An 18,643-nucleotide genomic window follows, 5' to 3' on the forward strand; every position below is an offset into this window, starting at 1 on the left:
AATTTTGGATGTTCCAATAATTTTTTATGTTGTTTTCTAATATGTTTTCTTGTAAGCATACGATATCCATTTTTAGTTTCCCTAATTTATTAAAAGTTCTGTTCCTTTTTATCACCAAATTCAAACCATTAATATTTATTGATATTTGGCTTTGCGCCCTCTCTCATTGCCTTTTCTTCTTGTTCTTTTATCGTCTCTCTTTTTTGATCTTTTTCTTTCACTGCTTCATCTTGGACTTTAGTTTCTTTTTCCTCTATCAATCTTTGTTCTTCTTGGGGCCCCAAATATTGGTCATAAAATAATTCCACTTTCTCTATCGAGTCCAGTCTATGTCTTTGCGCTTGCCAATAGACCAATACTCCTTCTGGGATTAACCAGCTGAAATTTATTCCTTTTTGAATTTAAAGTTTTGTCAAAAATTGATATTCTCTCCTCAAATCCCTCACTCTCCTAGGTCTATATTAAAGAAAGCCTCAGTCCCAGGGAGGTCACTGTTCCTCAGATAGGCGGGTATGAATTGCTCCTTTTGAAGTGGGACCCTGGAGTTCAGTCGGGTCTGTTGGTTACGTACCTATCTCCCAGCTGCGTAGCCTCAGCCCTGCCCGCACTATAGATTGCCTGGCCGAGTTGGCGGTTGAACTCCCCAACCTTTTGGTTGTAGGAGACTTCAATTTGCCATCGGCTGGGGAATCATCTGAGTTAGTCTGGGAGTTCATGACCTCCATGACGGCCATGGACTTAACTCAGGTTGTACAGGGCCCAATTCATAAAGGAGGACACACACTCGACCTAATTTTTCTCTCTGGACAGTGGATAAATGATCGGGGTAGGGGGGACTTGTCCATCTACCCCCTGTCATGGACCGATCATTCCCTCCTCAGGCTGGACTTTCTCTCCATCACACCCTGCCGCTGGGAGGTAGAACCAGTGAGATGGTTCTGCCCCAGGCGCCTGATGGACCCGGAAAGGTTCCTGATGGAGCTTGGGCCATTTTCCGCCTTCTTAACCCACGATTCGTCTGAGGCCCTGGTGGCAGCCTGGGAACAGGCTGCGGTGGGGGCCTTGGATCGAATTGTGCCTTTGCGGCCTCTGACCCGACGCAGATCCCAGGTGGCTCCATGGTTTACTACGGAGCTCAGGGAAATGAAACGTCGGAAAAGACGCCTGGAGGACGGTTGGAGATCCTCCCGGTCTGAATCCGACCGAGCACAGTTAAGAACCCATATTAGGTCTTATCTTGTGGCGATGGAAACGGCGAAACATAATTATTTTGCCACTCTCATTGCATCTGCAGAAAACCGCCCAGCTGCCCTGTTTAGAGTGACCCGCTCTCTTCTCAATCATGGAGTGAGAGGGGACCCCTTGCAGGGCAGAGCTAAGGATTTTGTACAGTTTCTGCAAGATAAAATCGCGGACTGGGTTGGACTCTGACTGGGCAGAGTCCATCGAGGAGACAAGGGTCTGTCTTGAAGGTAACGTCTGGGTTGGGTTTGAGCCTGTTTCAATGGATGAAGTGGACAGGATTATGGGTCAACTGGGTGCCTCCATGTGTTTATTGGACCCTTGTCCCTCCTGGCTTGTCTCTGCGGCCAGAGAGGTGACTGGAGGCTGGATTCAAGCGGTTGTCAACGCTTCTTTAAAGGAAGGGGTCTTCCCCGTCTCACTTAAAGAGGTGGTGGTTCGACCCCTCCTTAAGAAGCCCACCCTTGATCCAGACAACCCTTAACAACTATCGTCCAGTCTCCAACCTTCACTTCATAGCGAAGGTTGTTGAGTCCGTGGTGGCACAGCAGCTCCCGCAGTTCCTGGAGGAAACTGACTACCTAGACCCATACCAATCGGGTTTCAGGTGCGGCTACAGCATGGAAACGGCATTGGTCGCCCTAGTGAATGATCTCTGGCGGGCCCAGGATGGGGATTGGTCCTCCATCCTTGTCCTTCTTGACCTCTCAGCAGCTTTTGATACCATCGACCATGGTATCCTACTGCAGGGGGGTTGGGGGTTGGAGGCACCGTTTTATGGTGGTTCTCCTCCTACCTCTGCCGCGTGCAGTTTGTATGGACGGGAGAGGGATCCACCCCAAGGCCCCTCACATATGGGGTACCTCAGGGGTCGATTCTCTCCCCCCTGCTCTTTAACATCTATATGAAGCCGCTGGGTGAATGATTCGTGGTTTTGGGGTGAAGTACCATCAATATGCTGATGACACTCAGCTTTATATCTCCACCCCGGACCACCCTGGGGATGTCCTTTCTGTGATGTCCCGCTGCCTGGAAGCGATGCGGGCCTGGATGGGAAGAAACAGACTCAGACTCAACCCATCCAAGACTGAGTGGCTGTGGATACTGGCATCTTGTGATCTAGTGGCCCCGTCACTTGTGATAGGAGGGGAGGTGCTCACTCCCTCAGAAAGGGCCCGCAATCTGGGTGTCCTCCTGGATTCACGGCTTTCCTTAGAAGATCATCTGACGGCCATGACCAGGGGGGCCTTCACACAAGTATGCCTTGTGCGCCAGTTGCGCCCTTTCCTAGACCCTTGCCACGGTCACTCACGCCCTTGTTACTTCTCGGTTGGGCTACTGTAACGCCCTCTACATGGGGCTGTCCTTGGGATGCACCCGGAGGCTGCAGCTAGTCCAGAACGCAGCTGCGCAGGTTGTTACGGGGGCTTCTCATTACTCCTGTGTGACACCTCTCCTGCGTGAGTTGCACTGGCTACCGGTGGTCCTTTGGGTCCGTTTCAAGGTGCTGGTGCTCACCTACATGGCTGCAGAATCATCTCCTGCCATCCTCCCATCGTCCTGTGCGCTCCCATAGAGCGGGCCTCCCCAGGATGCTGTCAGCCAGACAATGTCGGCTGGCGACCCCCAGGGAGAGAGCGTTCTCTGTGGGAGCGCCGATCCTCTGGAATGGGCTGCCCACCAGCCTTAGGACGGCCCCTGACCTCCTCTCCTTTCGCCGCGGATTGAAGACGTGGCTCTTTCATCAAATGGGCTGATCCGCAGGGGTGATTTTTAAATTATTTTAATCAATTTTAATTGGATTTTTAATGTTTATGTAATTTTTGTTCCATTCTTTTGTAAGCCGCCTTGAGTCCTTTGGGAGAAGGGCGGCATATACATTACATAAATAAAGAAATAAATAAATCTGTTTCAATACTACAATCTCTCTGTCTTTGTATTTTATTGGAGTGTTTCTGGCTACTTGTATTATTTCTGTTTTTATTGTTTTCCTAGGGAATCTTATATGCACCTCTCTTGGCAATTCATTTCTCATTGCATATCAAGTATGCACTCTGTATATCTCGTCAATCTCATTTAATATCTTTTCCTTGGTTTCCTCCACCACTTCCGCCAGTATCTCCGCCACCACTTCTGCCAGATTCTCTCTCTTCTCTTCTTCTATATTTTGAAATCTTAAATAGTACTCCGCTCTGTCCATTTCAAGGGAGATAATTTTTTTCTCCTGGTTCTTGTCAGCCATTGTAAGTCTGTCATCCATTTCCTCCGCTTTTTTTTATGTTGAATCTGCCTTTTCCTCCACTTTCTGTATTCTTTCTTCATTCTTTCCAATCATCACCTTTACTTCTTTGAGTTCTCCTTCTACTTTCTCCATTCTTTCTTTAAAGTCTTCATGAAAGACCTGTATCATATTTTTTAGTTCTAGTTGGATGGCCATGGTGTCCAGTGTCCTCTGCACTGCAGGACTTGAAGCTGGTGTTGTGGAAGGTGTTGTGTTGTTGTCTTCTTCATCTTGTCCTGTCTTGTCTATTATAATCCACTGAATTTGTAATCAAAATCAAGTTTGGTTTTGTAATCCAAATACCCAATCCACCCCGTTGAATGGATTGGTTAAAAATAAAAATAAAAAAACTCCATCACACCCAAAACCACATAGCAAAAGTACAAAAGAGAATAAAACACGAAAAAAATAAAAGAAGAGAAAAAAAAATTGAAAAAGAAAAGACCAAAAACTTCAAATTCTTCAGGTTCTTCTTACCTTAATCCAATTTTTATTTGCCATCAAAATTCAACTACTCAAAAACCAACCAGTCAAAAAGGAGGGACAAAACATAAAAGGTAAAAAAAAAAAAGAGGTGGTAAATCTCAATCCAATCAATGAAATAATTCAAGAGAAAAAAAAGAAAAAAAATCACTAAAAATGGTCAATTCCCAAGCCAAAAAAAGAAAAAAAAGAGGGTATACAAAAAGGAAAGGGAAAAAGAATTGTTTCTTCAATTGTCTTACTCTTATTTCTATTTCCAAAAACTTCAAAAGGCACACTGTTTCGACTTCTGTTAAAGCTATCTATCTCAATATGCAATTCTTCCCAGACACAGCTGTTACTTATCAGCTTACATCTTACCATCTCAAGGTCAGTCCTCTCAGTCAATTTTATTTGAAACAAAGTCTTTTTATTTGTGTCTCTAGATGGCACTGTAAATCACTTTCACTCAGAAAAAAAAGAAAATGAGGAAAAAGAAAATTTAAGAAAAGTTTTATAACTGTAAATAATTTCCACCCAGTCTCATTGGTTTAGCATAAATCCGCAAGTCCAAAGTTTACAAATATTCAATCAGGCTTCCTGTTTTTATTTTTTTTCTCTCCAAAATTAATTTTGTTACTTCATTCAATTCATTTCTTCCGCTTGGACCAATCCACTTTCTTCGTCACTACACAGCTGAAGGTAGAGAGCTGACACATGCCCAGCTCTCCCCTCTTCTCTTTGCGCACTTCACTTTCCTTTAAATTATTTCCCAGGGTTTTTATAAAAAGAACTTCAAATCAGAAAGCAAAAAGAAAGATCGGCTTCTCACCCAGATGAATCCACATCTGTTGCCTCTCCGGTCCCGCTGTAACCGCCCCGGCTTTGTTGCAGCTCACTCAATGGCCGCTTTCTAGATCGTTTGGTTGAAAAGCTACTTCTGACTAACCAGGGAATTGCAATTTCCCTGTGTTAGCCAGTCCATGCCCTTCTTGCTCACTGTCCCTCCGAGACAGTTTTCGGTCAGTAAAGACCCCAAACTACTTCAATATCAATGTTAAGAGTATGTTGATAGTACAGTGGTTTAGTGCACCCTGTTATTAACTCAGCTGCCTGCAATTCCTGCTGGTTCGAATCTCGCCAAGGCTCAAGGTTGACTCAGCCTTCCATCCTTTCTAAGGTAGGTGAAATGAGGACCCAGTTTGTGGGGGCAATAAGCTGACTTTGTATAAAATATACAAAAGAATGAAGGCTATTGCTTAACGCATTGTAAGCCGCCCTGAGTCTCCGGAGAAGGGCGGCATATAAATCAAATTAAAAAAAAAATGTTTTCTCGGGAGCATCTGAGAAAAGCGTTGTGCTGCCGTGATGTTGGCCACGCCTCTCCCGATGGCTATACAAATTTGATTAATAAATACAAATGAACTGTTTAGTGTAATAAGAATTCTGTCATACCACTAATACAATCCTGCAAATAGAAAAGTTTCCTTGGATTTGCAACACTAGTTTGCTAAGAAATGTTTGCAAAATGGAAAATGATGGAAGAGGAGCAGGAGGAGGAGGAAAAAGGAAGGAAGGAAGGAAGGAAGGAAGGAAGGAAGGAAGGAAGGAAGGAAAATTTCATTTGGTCTTTTCTTAGGCTGACTTAAGGTCAGAATGATATATACAAATATCCTTTTGTGGATTTTATTTTTTAGCCCAGTAGTTCAGTATTTGGGATTCAAACTGGTCTCTCCAGAAAGGTAACCTTCCTAATCTGATTCCACCATTTTTTCATTCCCAACTAACCAAATTCTCAGCAAGCTATTTCCTAGCTAGTGTGAATTTGACATTGCAGTGTAATGTATATGCAGACTGTTTGATTATAGAAAGCTGATACATGTTACAAAGAAATTAATGATTTTTTTTTTGAAGGAGGCAATTCATGAGATTGATGGTGGATTGATTGATTGATTGATTCATACGTTTGTTTGTTCATTCATTCATCTAACTATATGATTTTTGGCCACCCATCCTGCCATCTCCCCCCTACCCCCCATTGAACCAATTTGTATCCTCTGCTATATCCCCATAAACCTATTTAAAGAGAGTAAATTAAATGAGACTCACGGAAAATAGGACTTTGCACTTGTGGTGTAAAGGATAAACATTTTCTGGAGGGACTTCTGGTCATGACGCCAGCATGAATGGAGCGAAGGAAGGGGGCTCCATTCCTGAAGCCCGACTTTCCCAGCCAGGAAGCCTAAAAAGGCACTATCAATCTGGAGAGATTGATAGAAAAAAAGAGGGGAAACTTTGAGGACCTTGGGGGGGGGAGGCAATTCCCCCGAAGGTTCAGGAGAAACCCCTTGATTCTGGCAGGGAAGAAACCAGCCATTTTGGCTGGCCCAAAGCACTGACAGTCGCGGAGTAGGAAGTGAAGATTAAGAAAGCAACATAATGGCATCGGTAGGAGAGAAAACCCCAAAAAGGAGATACAATTATACTGTTGAATGGTGGAATTGAAATATTGAGACTCTAAGAATTGAGGCAGGGACACTGCCAAATAGACATGGCGACTAGGAGGATGGAGAGGAGCAAAGGAAACAAACTGACAAGCAGTGACAGCACAAAAAGGAGAAGTAGCAGATGAAAAGAGGAAAGAAACTCTGATTAGATACATCCTGAGACAGAGTGGATTGGTGACTAGAAACTGCATTTATCCATTTCTTTATTATTAACAAGACTGTAAAATTTACTGAAGATCTTAAGGATTGAAAGGGTTGATATAGTTAACTGTGTAAATTGAGTGGTGACTCAGGACGCGGTGAATTTACTGGCTGTCTAGAAGGAATAGAAGCAGAAAACAAAAAGATTGGTGATTAAAGCTGTCACAATCGGATAATCTGGAGAAAGATAAAAACTTTATAATTGGAGAGAACTGAAGAGTTGCTATAACTTTATAAATTAGAATTATAAAAGAACATTGGTACTGAACAAAGAAGGAAAAAGAAAACGCCATCTGGAGGCTAAAGGACTGACAGGATAAAAGAAGCAGGATATATAAAGAATGATGCAAGACTGAGTGGAGATTGTACAGATTTACTAAAATGATATAAGAGACATAAGCATGTGGAAGAATACTGGACTGGAGGATAATTGAATAAATAAGAAAAATAAAAGACAAATATAAATAAACAAAAATACAAATAATATAAGAAATCTAAGAAATAGACTCATTTGTGAGAGATGAAATAACTGCCCAATTGAAAGTAGTTAAGATAAGATTGTGGAATATTTATAATAAGTCTATAAAGTTTTGTATATTTAAGCAATTAATGAGATATATTTGAAGGTTCACATCTGAAAATTAATTTTGGGTATTTTAGATTAGCTTTAAGTAATAAAAAATAAGGTATATAAATTGTGTGTGTGTGTGTGTATTCAAACTAAGGAGTTTATATTCATAATAAAATACATATATCTATATAATAGTATATTTATATAACTATACGTATGCATATTCTTTCTAGCCAGGTTCCACCTATGTAAGCTAAGTTGTTCTTCAGCCCTAGTTCTGTGAAATCTCATTCACAAGTTTCTGGGATTTCACAGAACTAGGGCTGAAGAACAACTTAGCTTACATAGGTGGAACCTGGCTAGAAAGAATATGCACATAAAAGCCTATGAAAAAAGAAAAAGACACAACTATACGTATATATTATGTTATTTTTTATGTTAAATCTTAAGTAATAAGTGTATAAATTCTTCATATAATTTTATATAGATAAAGCTATGCATAGACTTAAATAAATATATAGAGTATAGAGAATAAGGATTTTAGAACTATAGTAAAATATACATACTTCTATATCTACACACTTATAGCTATACCAGTAGTATTTTTATAGCTAATATCTCTAGAGCTAATATATTAGATAGATAGATCGATCGATCGATCGATCGATAGATAGATAGATAGATAATTTTATTTCTATACTGCCCCTCTCCTGAAGGACTCGGGGCGGTGCACAGCCAAGTAAAAAACACAATACAAATCCCAATTAAATTTAAAAATTATTAAAATTATTACATTTACGGCCAAGATTCATTAAAAACCCAAAAATTTAAAACTCTGAATTTAAAACTCCTTTACAAAGATAGCCCTGCCTGTTGGAAGAGCAGGGTCTTGAGGGCACAACAAAAAACTCGAAGGTCAGAGATTGTGCGTATTTCCGGGGGCAGTTCGTTCCAAAGGGCAGGAGCTCCCACAGAGAAGGCTCTCCCCCTGGGTGTCACCAGCTGACATAGTTTGGCCGATGGCATCCTGAAGAGTCCCTCTCTGTGGGAGCGAACTGGTCGGTGGGAGGCTATCTATGGCAGAAGGCGGTCTCGTAAGTACCCAGGCCCTGAGCCATGGAGCACTTTAAAGGTGGTAACCAACACCTTGAATTGCACCCGGAAGACCACTGGGAGCCAGTACAGCTCGCACAGGAGAGGTGTTACATGAGCGCAACAGGTTGCACCCATAATCACCTGCGCGGCTGCATTCTGGACCACTTGGAGCGTCCGAGTGCTCTTCAAAGGGAGCCCCATGTAGAGAGCATTACAGATATTCTGGAAAAATCTACTTTGGACAGAAAGAAGATATTTAAAAAATGGATGACAAAATAGGAAATATCCAGCAAAATATCTTCAAAAACGAACAAAGAATTAAAATAGTGGAGAGAAAAATGGAGCAAACAGACAGAAAAATGGAAACAATGGAACAAGCAAGAGCCTTGGTAGTACAGTGGTCTAAAGCACCCTGTTATTAAGACCAGCTGCCTGCAATTACTGCAGGTTCGAATCTTGCCAGGCTCAAGGTTGACTCAGCCTTCCATCCTTTCTAAGGTAGGTAAATTGAGGACCCAGTTGTGAGGGCAATAAGCTGACTTTGTATAAATATACAAAAGTATGAAGGCTATTGCTTAGCGCATTGTAAGCCGCCCTGAGTCTCCGGAGAAGGGCGGCATATAAATCATATATATATATATATATATATATATATATATATATATGTTGTGGCCCCGCCCTCTGAGCCTGTCCCATCGGAGGAAGAAAGCTCCGAGCATGAGGAAGAGGAGTCAGCCAGGCCTCCCTCTCCAGGCCCCTCCCCTCTGGCATTGTCTCAAGTGCCGGCCGAGGGAGAGGAGACAGCTGATTCGAGTCAAAGTGATAATGACACATCATTCCTGGACGCACGCCTCCGAAGGCGTGATAAACGTTTGCAGCAGCTTGGGAGGCGTGCTAGGGATTAGAACTGAGTCACTGGACCACACCCCAGAGACCACACCCCAGAGACTATATAATAGAGAGTGGTAGTCAAGGATCTTTTGTGACGAACAAAGCAAAACCTTGGACAGTCACTAAAGCCTTGTCCGGAACTGCTGGGAGGAATATTATTTCTGTTTGGACTTTCTTGAACGTTTGTATCTTATCTGTCTGTTTGTGAAAATAAAGTAACTTGGCAGACGGTGTGTCTATCGCTGCCAAGTCGGAGATAAGAACTGGGTGCGTTCCAAAGTGTTTCCTTAACCCTCGACTGGCTGTGTGTGTGTGTGTGGGGACGGGGACAGATCAATATATATATATATATATATATATATATATATATATATATATATATATATATATATATATATATATATATATATATATATATATATGTATGTCTTTGGTTATTCGGTTTTTCTCCCACGTAAAATTGGAGGTGTCTTGGCAACGTTTCGACGAAGTCTCATTCGTCATCTTCAGGCTGGTGTTCTCGGCTTCGTGCTTCTAGGAGCAATGTGTGTGATCGCAGCTGTTTCTAGTAAATTACTTTCGCCAGCAGATGGTGCTGCAACTTTAGTTCTAGGCAGCTCAGATAATCTTTCTGCCTGCGTGGCACTTGGAACTTTAGAGTAGGAGTGATTATGTAAGACATATGACGTGTGCACTGCTGTCTGTTCTGATTGGCCTGACACAAAATCCACCAGGGGGAGTGTCTTTGGCTCCGAAGAAGAAGGAGCCAAAATGATGCTTTTAGAGATTTTGAAGTCACGAGAGTCTCCCTTATCTTGCTCAAGCATAGATAAAGCCATTTTTGCCTGGGATAGCTCATGTTCATAAAACTTTATATGGTTATGATAGGCTTTTATAGTTTGCTCATCCAGGGTGAGCTGAGAGCTTCGAGGAGAATAATGAATTATTTCTCTCTCTGCGTGGGGGTGAAAATGCTCGGCCGTTTGTGAATGCTTTGGCCTTGCACCAAGCGTTACAAAATCAGAAGGCTCTGGGAGGACTATTTGAGAGCATGCATATTCAGAAGGAGACGCTACTGACCTCAGTTGTAGCACGTTATCTTCAAAAGCAGTTTCTCTCTTATCTCTCTCCTGATGCCTTTTTAAGAGCATTTGGTCTGTTTCTTCTCCCACGGCTTCCACGGCTTCTAGTTCCAGGCGTGTGGCTGTAGCAAGGGGCTGGAAGTTTGAAATCCTCCTTTCTGCCTCTTTTTCGTAGGAGAGGTTGAAATCATTAATAGGGAATGCTCTGAGTTTCATTTTTCCCTTTTTCTTCTGTTTCGGCATCTTAGCAGATAATTAGTCAGCGTTCTTCGGTTGCAAAATAAATATCTGTCTAATTAGCCTAGAGGTCTTATCAAAGAGCAAGGAAAAAAGCCATAATTTCAACCATCCTCTGGCTACCAGATGTCAGGGTGCTGATTAATCCCATTCTGCCTTTGGGATAATCACACCTTGATTTTGAGGGGTGGATCGAGACTCTTCCTTGCAAGCATACTTTAAGAAAACAAAACCCGAAGATATTTTCTAAGAAAACTCATTTATTTGTTATAAAGAAAATAAAACATCTAACTGATCTAATTAGTTACATTTTGAAATAAAGTTCGTGCCAGCTGCTTCTCAGCAGCCGGACCTTTCTTTGGCAAGAGAACAAAAAAAAAAAAGTGTGTGAAGGAATGTGGGTGGAGTACACGCGCAGTTTAGCTTACTGATAAGGATTCTTGGCAAGCTACGGAAAGTCTGATAGTCCAGAAATAATGAGCTCTGCTGGTAAATACAAAAATGCAGTGACACCACTATACACAGATGAGGAGGGAAGAATCTTAATGATCGAGATAAAAACAGAACAAAAAACAATACTATTGGTCTCAATATACGCACCAAATGATAATCAAAAAGAATTTTATAGAAAGATACAGAACAAAATAAGAGAATTAGAATATGAAAATATATGGTTAATTGGAGACCTTAATGCAATTATGGATATTAAAAAAGATTACAAAAGCAATAAGAAAAATAAGACAAAGAAAAGGACTTTACCAGATACATTCCATGAAATGACACAAGAATTATGCTTACACGATACATGGAGAGAAATAAACAAGGAAAAGAAACAATATACATTCTATTCAAATCCACATCAATCGTGGTCTAGTATTGATATGGTATGGATGACACCAGAGCTCAGAAAAGAAACAGAAGAGGTGGAAATAATGACAAATATCTGGGCGGATCATAATCCATTAAGGGTGATATAGAAAGGCCAGAAGAAAAGAAAGAGATGGATGATGAACAAAGAAATATTAAAAGAGAAAGAATATATACAAATGATTGAAAAAGAAATGAATATATTTTTTAGGATAAATACAAAAGAAGAAACATCACTCCAAAATTTATGGGACACTGCAAAAGCATATATAGGAGGGCTCACAATTGCATACACAGCAAAAAGAAAACAAAGCAAAACAAAACAAAACAAGATAATTTGCAAGAAGAATTTAAAAGATTAGAACTAGACTTACAGAAGGAACCCCAAAATAATAAAATTAAAGAAAGAAGAGATTTAATAAGACACAAGTTAAATTTGGTTTCACAAGTTGATATGGCACAGAAAATTAAATTGGCAAAGCAAAACCACTTCGAACATGCAAACAAAACAGCGTGATGGTTAGCATACAGATTGAAAAAAGGAAAAGAGAAAAGAATAATACACCAGTTACAAGATGAGGAGGGACAGATACACTATAGAAGAGACGAAAAAAAATATAGCAAAAAATTTCTTTCAAAATCTATATTCCCAAGAAAATATATCAGAAGAAGACATTAAACAATACTTAGACAAGATCTGCTAGAACTAGAGGAAATACAAAGAGAGATAGTAAATGGGACAATTACTATAATGGAACTAGTGGAGGCAAGAAAGAAGCAGAAAAATAACAAAACACCAAGCCCAGATGGACTTCTGGTAGAATTATATAAGGCAATTCAAGAACCACTAGTTGAAATATTGTTAGAAATCTTTAATGAAGCACTCATGGAGGCCAGAACACCTAATTCCTGGACAGAAGCCCTCATCACCCTTATCCCAAAAGAAGACACAGATCAGCAACAAATCAAAAATTACAGACCCATCTCACTACTGAACGCAGATTATAAACTATTCACATGAATAATTTTGGAAAGACTCAAAGAAGTGATAAATGAGTATTCACTCTGACCAAAATGGATTTTTACCAAAAAGGCAAATATAAAACAACATGAGAACTATAATAGATATATTAGAATATTATGAGGCACACCCAGACAAACAAGCGGCACTAATATTTTTGGATGCCCAAAAACCTTCGATAATTTAAATAGGAGATTTATTATTTTGCAATTAAAAAGCATGAAATTCAGAGAGAAATTATTTAAAATTAAAACCAGGCTCAAGGTTGACTCAGCCTTCCATCCTTTCTAAGGTAGGTAAATTGAGGACCCAGTTTGTGGGGGCAATAAACTGACTTTGTATAAATATACAAAAGTATGAAGGCTATTGCTTAACGCATTGTAAGCTGCCCTGAGTCTCCGGAGAAGGGCAGCATATAAATCAAATTAAAAAAAAAATGGTAGAAAAGATATATTCAATACAAACATCAAAGATAATAAATGGAGACACCACCGAAAAATTTAATATAGTAAAAGGAGTGAGACAAGGATGTCCCCTATCTCCCTTATTATTTATACTTATATTAAAAATATTGTTAATTAAGAGGTGAAAATGAAATAAAAGGCTTGAAAATAAAAAACAGAATATAAAGTTCAAGCCTTCGCTGATGATCTAGTATTTATTTTAGAGCAACCAATACAGACAGGACCCAAACTAATACAACAAATAGAAGAATATGGAAAAGTAGCAGGACTTAAAATTAATAAACTCAAAACAAAGGCATTAATGAAAAACATCACCCAAAAAATAGGAGAATGAACTGGAAGATAAAATGGGCATTCAAACAACCAAAAAAATAAAATATTTTTATTTTTTAAAGATCTAAACAAATTAATAACGAACTATATCTGGCAAGGGAAAAAATCAAGAATCAAAATAAAATCATTATAGGATAGTACGGAAAGAGGAGGTTTCGGACTCCCAGACTGGGAAACATACTATAACACAACAACTCTTATTTGGATCAAAGACTGGATGGAATTAAGGAATAAAAGAATTTTAACATCAGAGGGACATGATTTACAGATAGGGTGGTATGCCTTTTTATGGGATAGAAAAATAGACAACACAGTTACTTCCAGAGACACTTAATTAGAGATGCACTATTACAAACATGGGATAAACAAAGGATAAAAAAGAATCATTACAATAAAACTCCAGAATGGTTTTCAACAATGGAGGTGCTAATTTATCCAAATGTATTGGATATTGATAAAATTAAAAGATACAAAGATTTACTAAACAGTCAAGAAGAATTGAAAACAAGACAAGAATTAAAAGAACAGGGTACAGATATTGATTGGTGGCCATACATGGAGATACAATCTAGATATAGGACAGATTTAACAGAATATGGATTTCAAAAAGAGACACACGAATTAGATAAAATTCTTCAAGGCACAGAGGACAAATTGATAAAAAAAATATAATTATTTATTAAGATACAAAATGGATGAGGAGGTAGTTAAAGAAAATATGATAATTTGGGCTAAAAATTTTGGATACAACATTGAATTGGATAAATGGGAGAAATTATGGAATAAAAATTACGAACTGACAATGTCTATAAGAAAATATGTACAAAATGTTCTATAGGTGGCATCTTCCACTTGCAAGGCTGGTTAAAATGTTCCCCAACACCCCATCAATGTGCTGGAAATGTAAATGTCAGATCCCTAAAAGTAACACTGCCAATCAATTGGGAGAAGGGGGAGACTTGGATTCGATTTACTAGCATTGCCTGTGTCAACAGATATTTTACAACCTATATCTTGGCGCCAGAGCCCTGAGATCCTCTTAATGTGGAGGAATGTTTATGATAGCCATGTGGGATGTTTCACTTTAAAGGATAATGGTGTGAATACATGGCTATTCAGGTTCTCAGGGAAAATAGTAAAGAAAATAGTGTGAAAATTTTCACACTTGTGTATTGGCTAAAATCTGCATTCTGACTTAAAGGGAGGGGTCTCTACTGCTTTAATCCTACTTGTCTTGCCTAAGGGTATTCAGATCTTGCTTTAACTTGGTTGCTATCACTTCTGCTTAATAAAAGGATCCTTTTGAACTACCACGTTTCAAGAGTCTTTACATTCTTAAATTGGAAGGAGAGGCAATCCTTATAGTAAACAACATTGGGGAACTTATTACCACATGTGGTGCATGTGCCCCAAAGCAAAACAATATTGGAGTAAAATTAGAATAGAATTAGAAGAGATAACCAAACAGCATATAGAGATGAAGCCAGAAATATTTTTATTAGGAATCCTCCCAGGGACTTACAAAAAAAATAAAATATTTAATTATACATATTATAACAGCAGCAGGAATAATATATGCACAAAATTGGAAAAATAACAATATACCAACAGAAGTTAATTTGATTATAAAAGTTTTCTAACAAGTGTGTGCAGAAATGGACAAACTTACAAAGGAAATACAAGAAAAAGAGGAAACAGAATATTATACAGTGTGGGAGAAATGGTATGAATGGTTAGAGGAGAGGGATAAAAGGCAAGAGTAAATGAGGAAGATATAGGAGTGGAAATGCAGTAACAAACAAGAGGAAACAGAAAAGATGCAGATCATAGGTTTGAAATTGTGAACATTGTTATCTATATGTATATAGGTAAATAAATCAATATTAGAATTATATGTATAAATACATGGAAATAAAGGAGAAAAAATGGATATGTAAGAAATGTTTACCGAATTGTTGAAAAGAAGAATATTGTAAAAGATTCTTTTTCATTTTTAAAACCCCCCACAAAACTCTTCAATAAAAATTATTTTTTTTAAAAAAAGGCTAAACATTTTCTGTACTTTTGTAGAACCCTGGCATACTCATGGCACTTGATTGTCATTGGGAATGCCTGCATTGTTTGTCACACGTGAAGCTTCAGCAGGACTTCGTCCTTGTTTGTTTGTGTTCCATTTTAGGGTGTGTTGTCTGACCTATCCAAGATGACTCGCCTGCATGGCTTTGATCCTGTGTTCCTTATCTTGTTCGTTGGAGGGGTGATGTTCGTTCTGGGGTTTGCCGGCTGCGTGGGAGCCCTGCGTGAAAATATTTGCCTTTTGAAATTTGTAAGTTGCTGGATTCTGATGTATTTTTGTTGTGGGGTGGGGTGGGGGGGAGCCATTTGTGCAGAACTGGACTACCCTATCAAAAAATCCAAACCACCATTAGAAAGCAGCAACATTCCTGCCATCTAATGACCATCTATTTCTTTGTATCCCAATTCTAACAGCATTACTGGAAGGCTGTCACTTAATTGGAAAGTTCTGAACAATGCCTTAGAAAATTTGCATTTTCATTACCTTACATTGAACATGACTTTCTCAAAGTAGTTTCCAGACTACTCAGCAGACTACCCTGCTTTTGGGAATACTGGAGGTTGTAATCCCATCACAATTGGAAAGAACCAGGTGATCAAATATATAATGAAGCATATGTTACTAGATTGCTGCTAATGTCATTGTTTTGATGCAGATTTGTTCCTGTTTCCAGTTACTCTGGAAAAGAGATTAAGCTCTTTGTTGTGGTTGCCTCTGTAGGAGAAAATAAAGTACAGAATCAAACCAGGTTCCAAAGTATGAGCACAAACTCACATATTTACATGAGAAAGTAGTTCCAACCTACATTCTTTACCATAAAAACAAATTCTTAGAATTCAGTATGACTGAGAAACACTTCCATCAAACCTAAGCATGAGTGTCTGCTTTTGCCTTGTTAGGGCAATTGAATTCATATCTTGGATGTTCCTAATAATATCAGCCAAGTGTCTATGGAGATTCTCAGTCATCCAGTTCATGGCTGTCCCAAAGGTGCTTTTTCAAAAGGCAATTGGACTTTCTGCTTCTTCCCTGAAGACGTTTCACTTCTCATCTATGAAGAGGAAGAACTGAAGAAGCTTGAAATGTCTTCAAGGAAAAACAAAGTCCAGTTGCCTTTTGAAAGAGCACCTTTGGGACAATATCAACCAAGATACAGGAGGACAAAAGCCTTAATGAACCTTCTCCAACCTGTTGCTCTCCAGATGTATCCCAGAATTCCTGCCCTAAATGTCAGAGATAGATATACCATCAGTTTCTCATCTTTGGGATAACAAAGATAATTTTCACAATGTGTGTAGTTGCGTGTGAACCAGGGGAATATTTCACGAGGTAGGGAATATCAGAGAAGAGGACTTCTTTTTGATAGGTAAGGTGACTGACCATTCCTATGATGCAATACTTTTCTGTTGTATTTATCAATTTATTTATTTACTGCAATTTTATATCTTGCAAATTGCTGAAAACGAAACTTCTGCAGAGATAAAGCATAAAATGAAGCAAAATACAAATCCTAACTGTAACAATATTGCTTTTTTGGGAGTCACATTAATTGGCTGATGAACCGCTAGGTAGAAGAAACAAAAAAGAATGGTGAGCAGCTTCAAAGACCTCAGTTTCTCTCTTTGTTACCAATTCAGTTTATCTCGTGGCTCAAATCAATCTGATATATGTGTTATTGAAGACTGCTGTTCTCCTGCTCCCATTTTTTTCAAAGAAGCAATTTTCTCTATCTAGCTTTCCTTGTTGTCAAAGGCTGTGAATTATGGCATGATATCTTAATAGATTTTGAAGATTGTTACAAGCAAAGCATGGGGTGTTAGTTGATGCCACCATCTAGGAGGTTTTGCTGGGGTGGGGAGGTCATGGGGAGTTTTTATTTTCCTTATGAAAATAGAGAGATGCCTTTTTTCTGCAGGAAAAGTCTTGATTTGTTTCAAGGATTTTCAGACTTTTTGTCTTTGGGGGAACCTTTGGCATCTATAACATCCAGAGCCAAACTCAAAATTCTCTTAAACAATCATGGGGAACAGCCAAGATATATCGCAGTTGGGAATTATCTACACCCTTGTGTAATTGGAGCAGTTGATCTTTTCAATGCAGTTGGCCATTTCCATGGAATAATCTTCCAATTAAATTGCTGATGATCTCCTAAAGATCAGCTTGAATTCTCTGGAGCACTGTTGAAAACCAACTGGCTCCCAGTAAAGGAGAATATTTGTAGTTCAGAGTTGAAATGAAGGATCCTTGGTACTCTCTGAGCTTGGTTGTTTTCTTACAGATGTTTCATGACCCAAATTAGGTAAACTAGATTGATGTACATGATGATGACTAGCACTGATGATGTTACCTAGTTTGGGTCACGAAACATTGGTTCATTCAGAGAGCACCAAGGATCCCTCAACTGGATTTCTTCTGTTTTTGATGGAAGCATTCTTCCCCTTCCTAAAATCGGTTGACTCTTTCTCTCTCTCCATTCCTTCTCTCTTTGCTGTAGTTCTGTGGGACCATCGTGCTCATTTTCATTCTGGAGTTGGCCTTGGCTGTTCTGGCATTCTTGTTCCAGGACTGGGTGAAAGACCGAATAGAAACTTTCTTCAAAAACAACATTAAGGCCTACAGAGATGACATTGACTTGCAGAACCTCATTGATTCATTGCAAAAAATGGTAAGTTGTTGGGTTAACCATGGCTGATCTACATCACATTTTGTTTTAAATTGTGGAGCCAGTAATGAATGCTGTCCTCTTTCTTTCTTTCTTTCTTTCTTTCTTTCTTTCTTTCTTTCTTTCTTTCTTTCTTTCTTTCTTTCTTTCTTTCTTTCTTTCTTTCTTCCCAAAGATAAAAATACAAAATTTAAAAAAAGAATTAAGAAACAAGACACAAAAAAGAAAAAAAAAACTGTATATTACAAATATAAAATTTACAGTAGGCATGTAACTTCCACTCTGGTTGAATGCTGATACCTGTGTCTCAAATCTAATAGGTTCCCCCTCTCCCCTTGCATTAGGGATCTACAAATTGCTATACATTTTCCATCAGTGCTTGCTAAATCACTATTTTACATCTCTTTCTCTTAATGAATATCCCAAATATACAAATATATTGTTTGTCAATCAAGCCGATCCAATACCTGTTCAGTGTAAGAAAGCTGTTAATTGTTGAACCTCAAAAATAAATTGAACTTCAAAGCCTTCTGTTAAGAGTCCATTATTATATTTAATTCCCAGAAACTCCACAAACTGCTTCCAATCTCTTATAAATCTGTCCAAAACCTTTGCCTCAAATCAATGCAATTAATTTCGCATTCTCTGCT

General features: G+C 39.0%; 1 protein-coding gene across 3 annotated transcripts in view; it reads left to right on the plus strand.

Annotated features, from left to right (window-relative positions):
• The window catches only part of TSPAN14 (tetraspanin 14), a 135,558-nt gene that overhangs the window by 99,254 nt on the left and 17,661 nt on the right, over positions 1 to 18,643 (plus strand). For all 3 annotated transcript variants that reach the window (XM_070946444.1, XM_070946445.1, XM_070946446.1), the window contains 2 exons: positions 15,434 to 15,580; positions 17,826 to 17,996. In XM_070946444.1, coding sequence (XP_070802545.1) covers positions 15,434 to 15,580; positions 17,826 to 17,996 — 318 coding nt within the window. The remainder of the gene's footprint in view (positions 1 to 15,433; positions 15,581 to 17,825; positions 17,997 to 18,643) is intronic.

The sequence above is a fragment of the Pituophis catenifer genome, unplaced genomic scaffold (genome assembly GCF_029215685.1).
Source record: "Pituophis catenifer annectens isolate HBS135680 unplaced genomic scaffold, rPitCat1.0.hap2 SCAF_6, whole genome shotgun sequence".
Lineage (NCBI taxonomy): Eukaryota > Metazoa > Chordata > Lepidosauria > Squamata > Colubridae > Pituophis > Pituophis catenifer.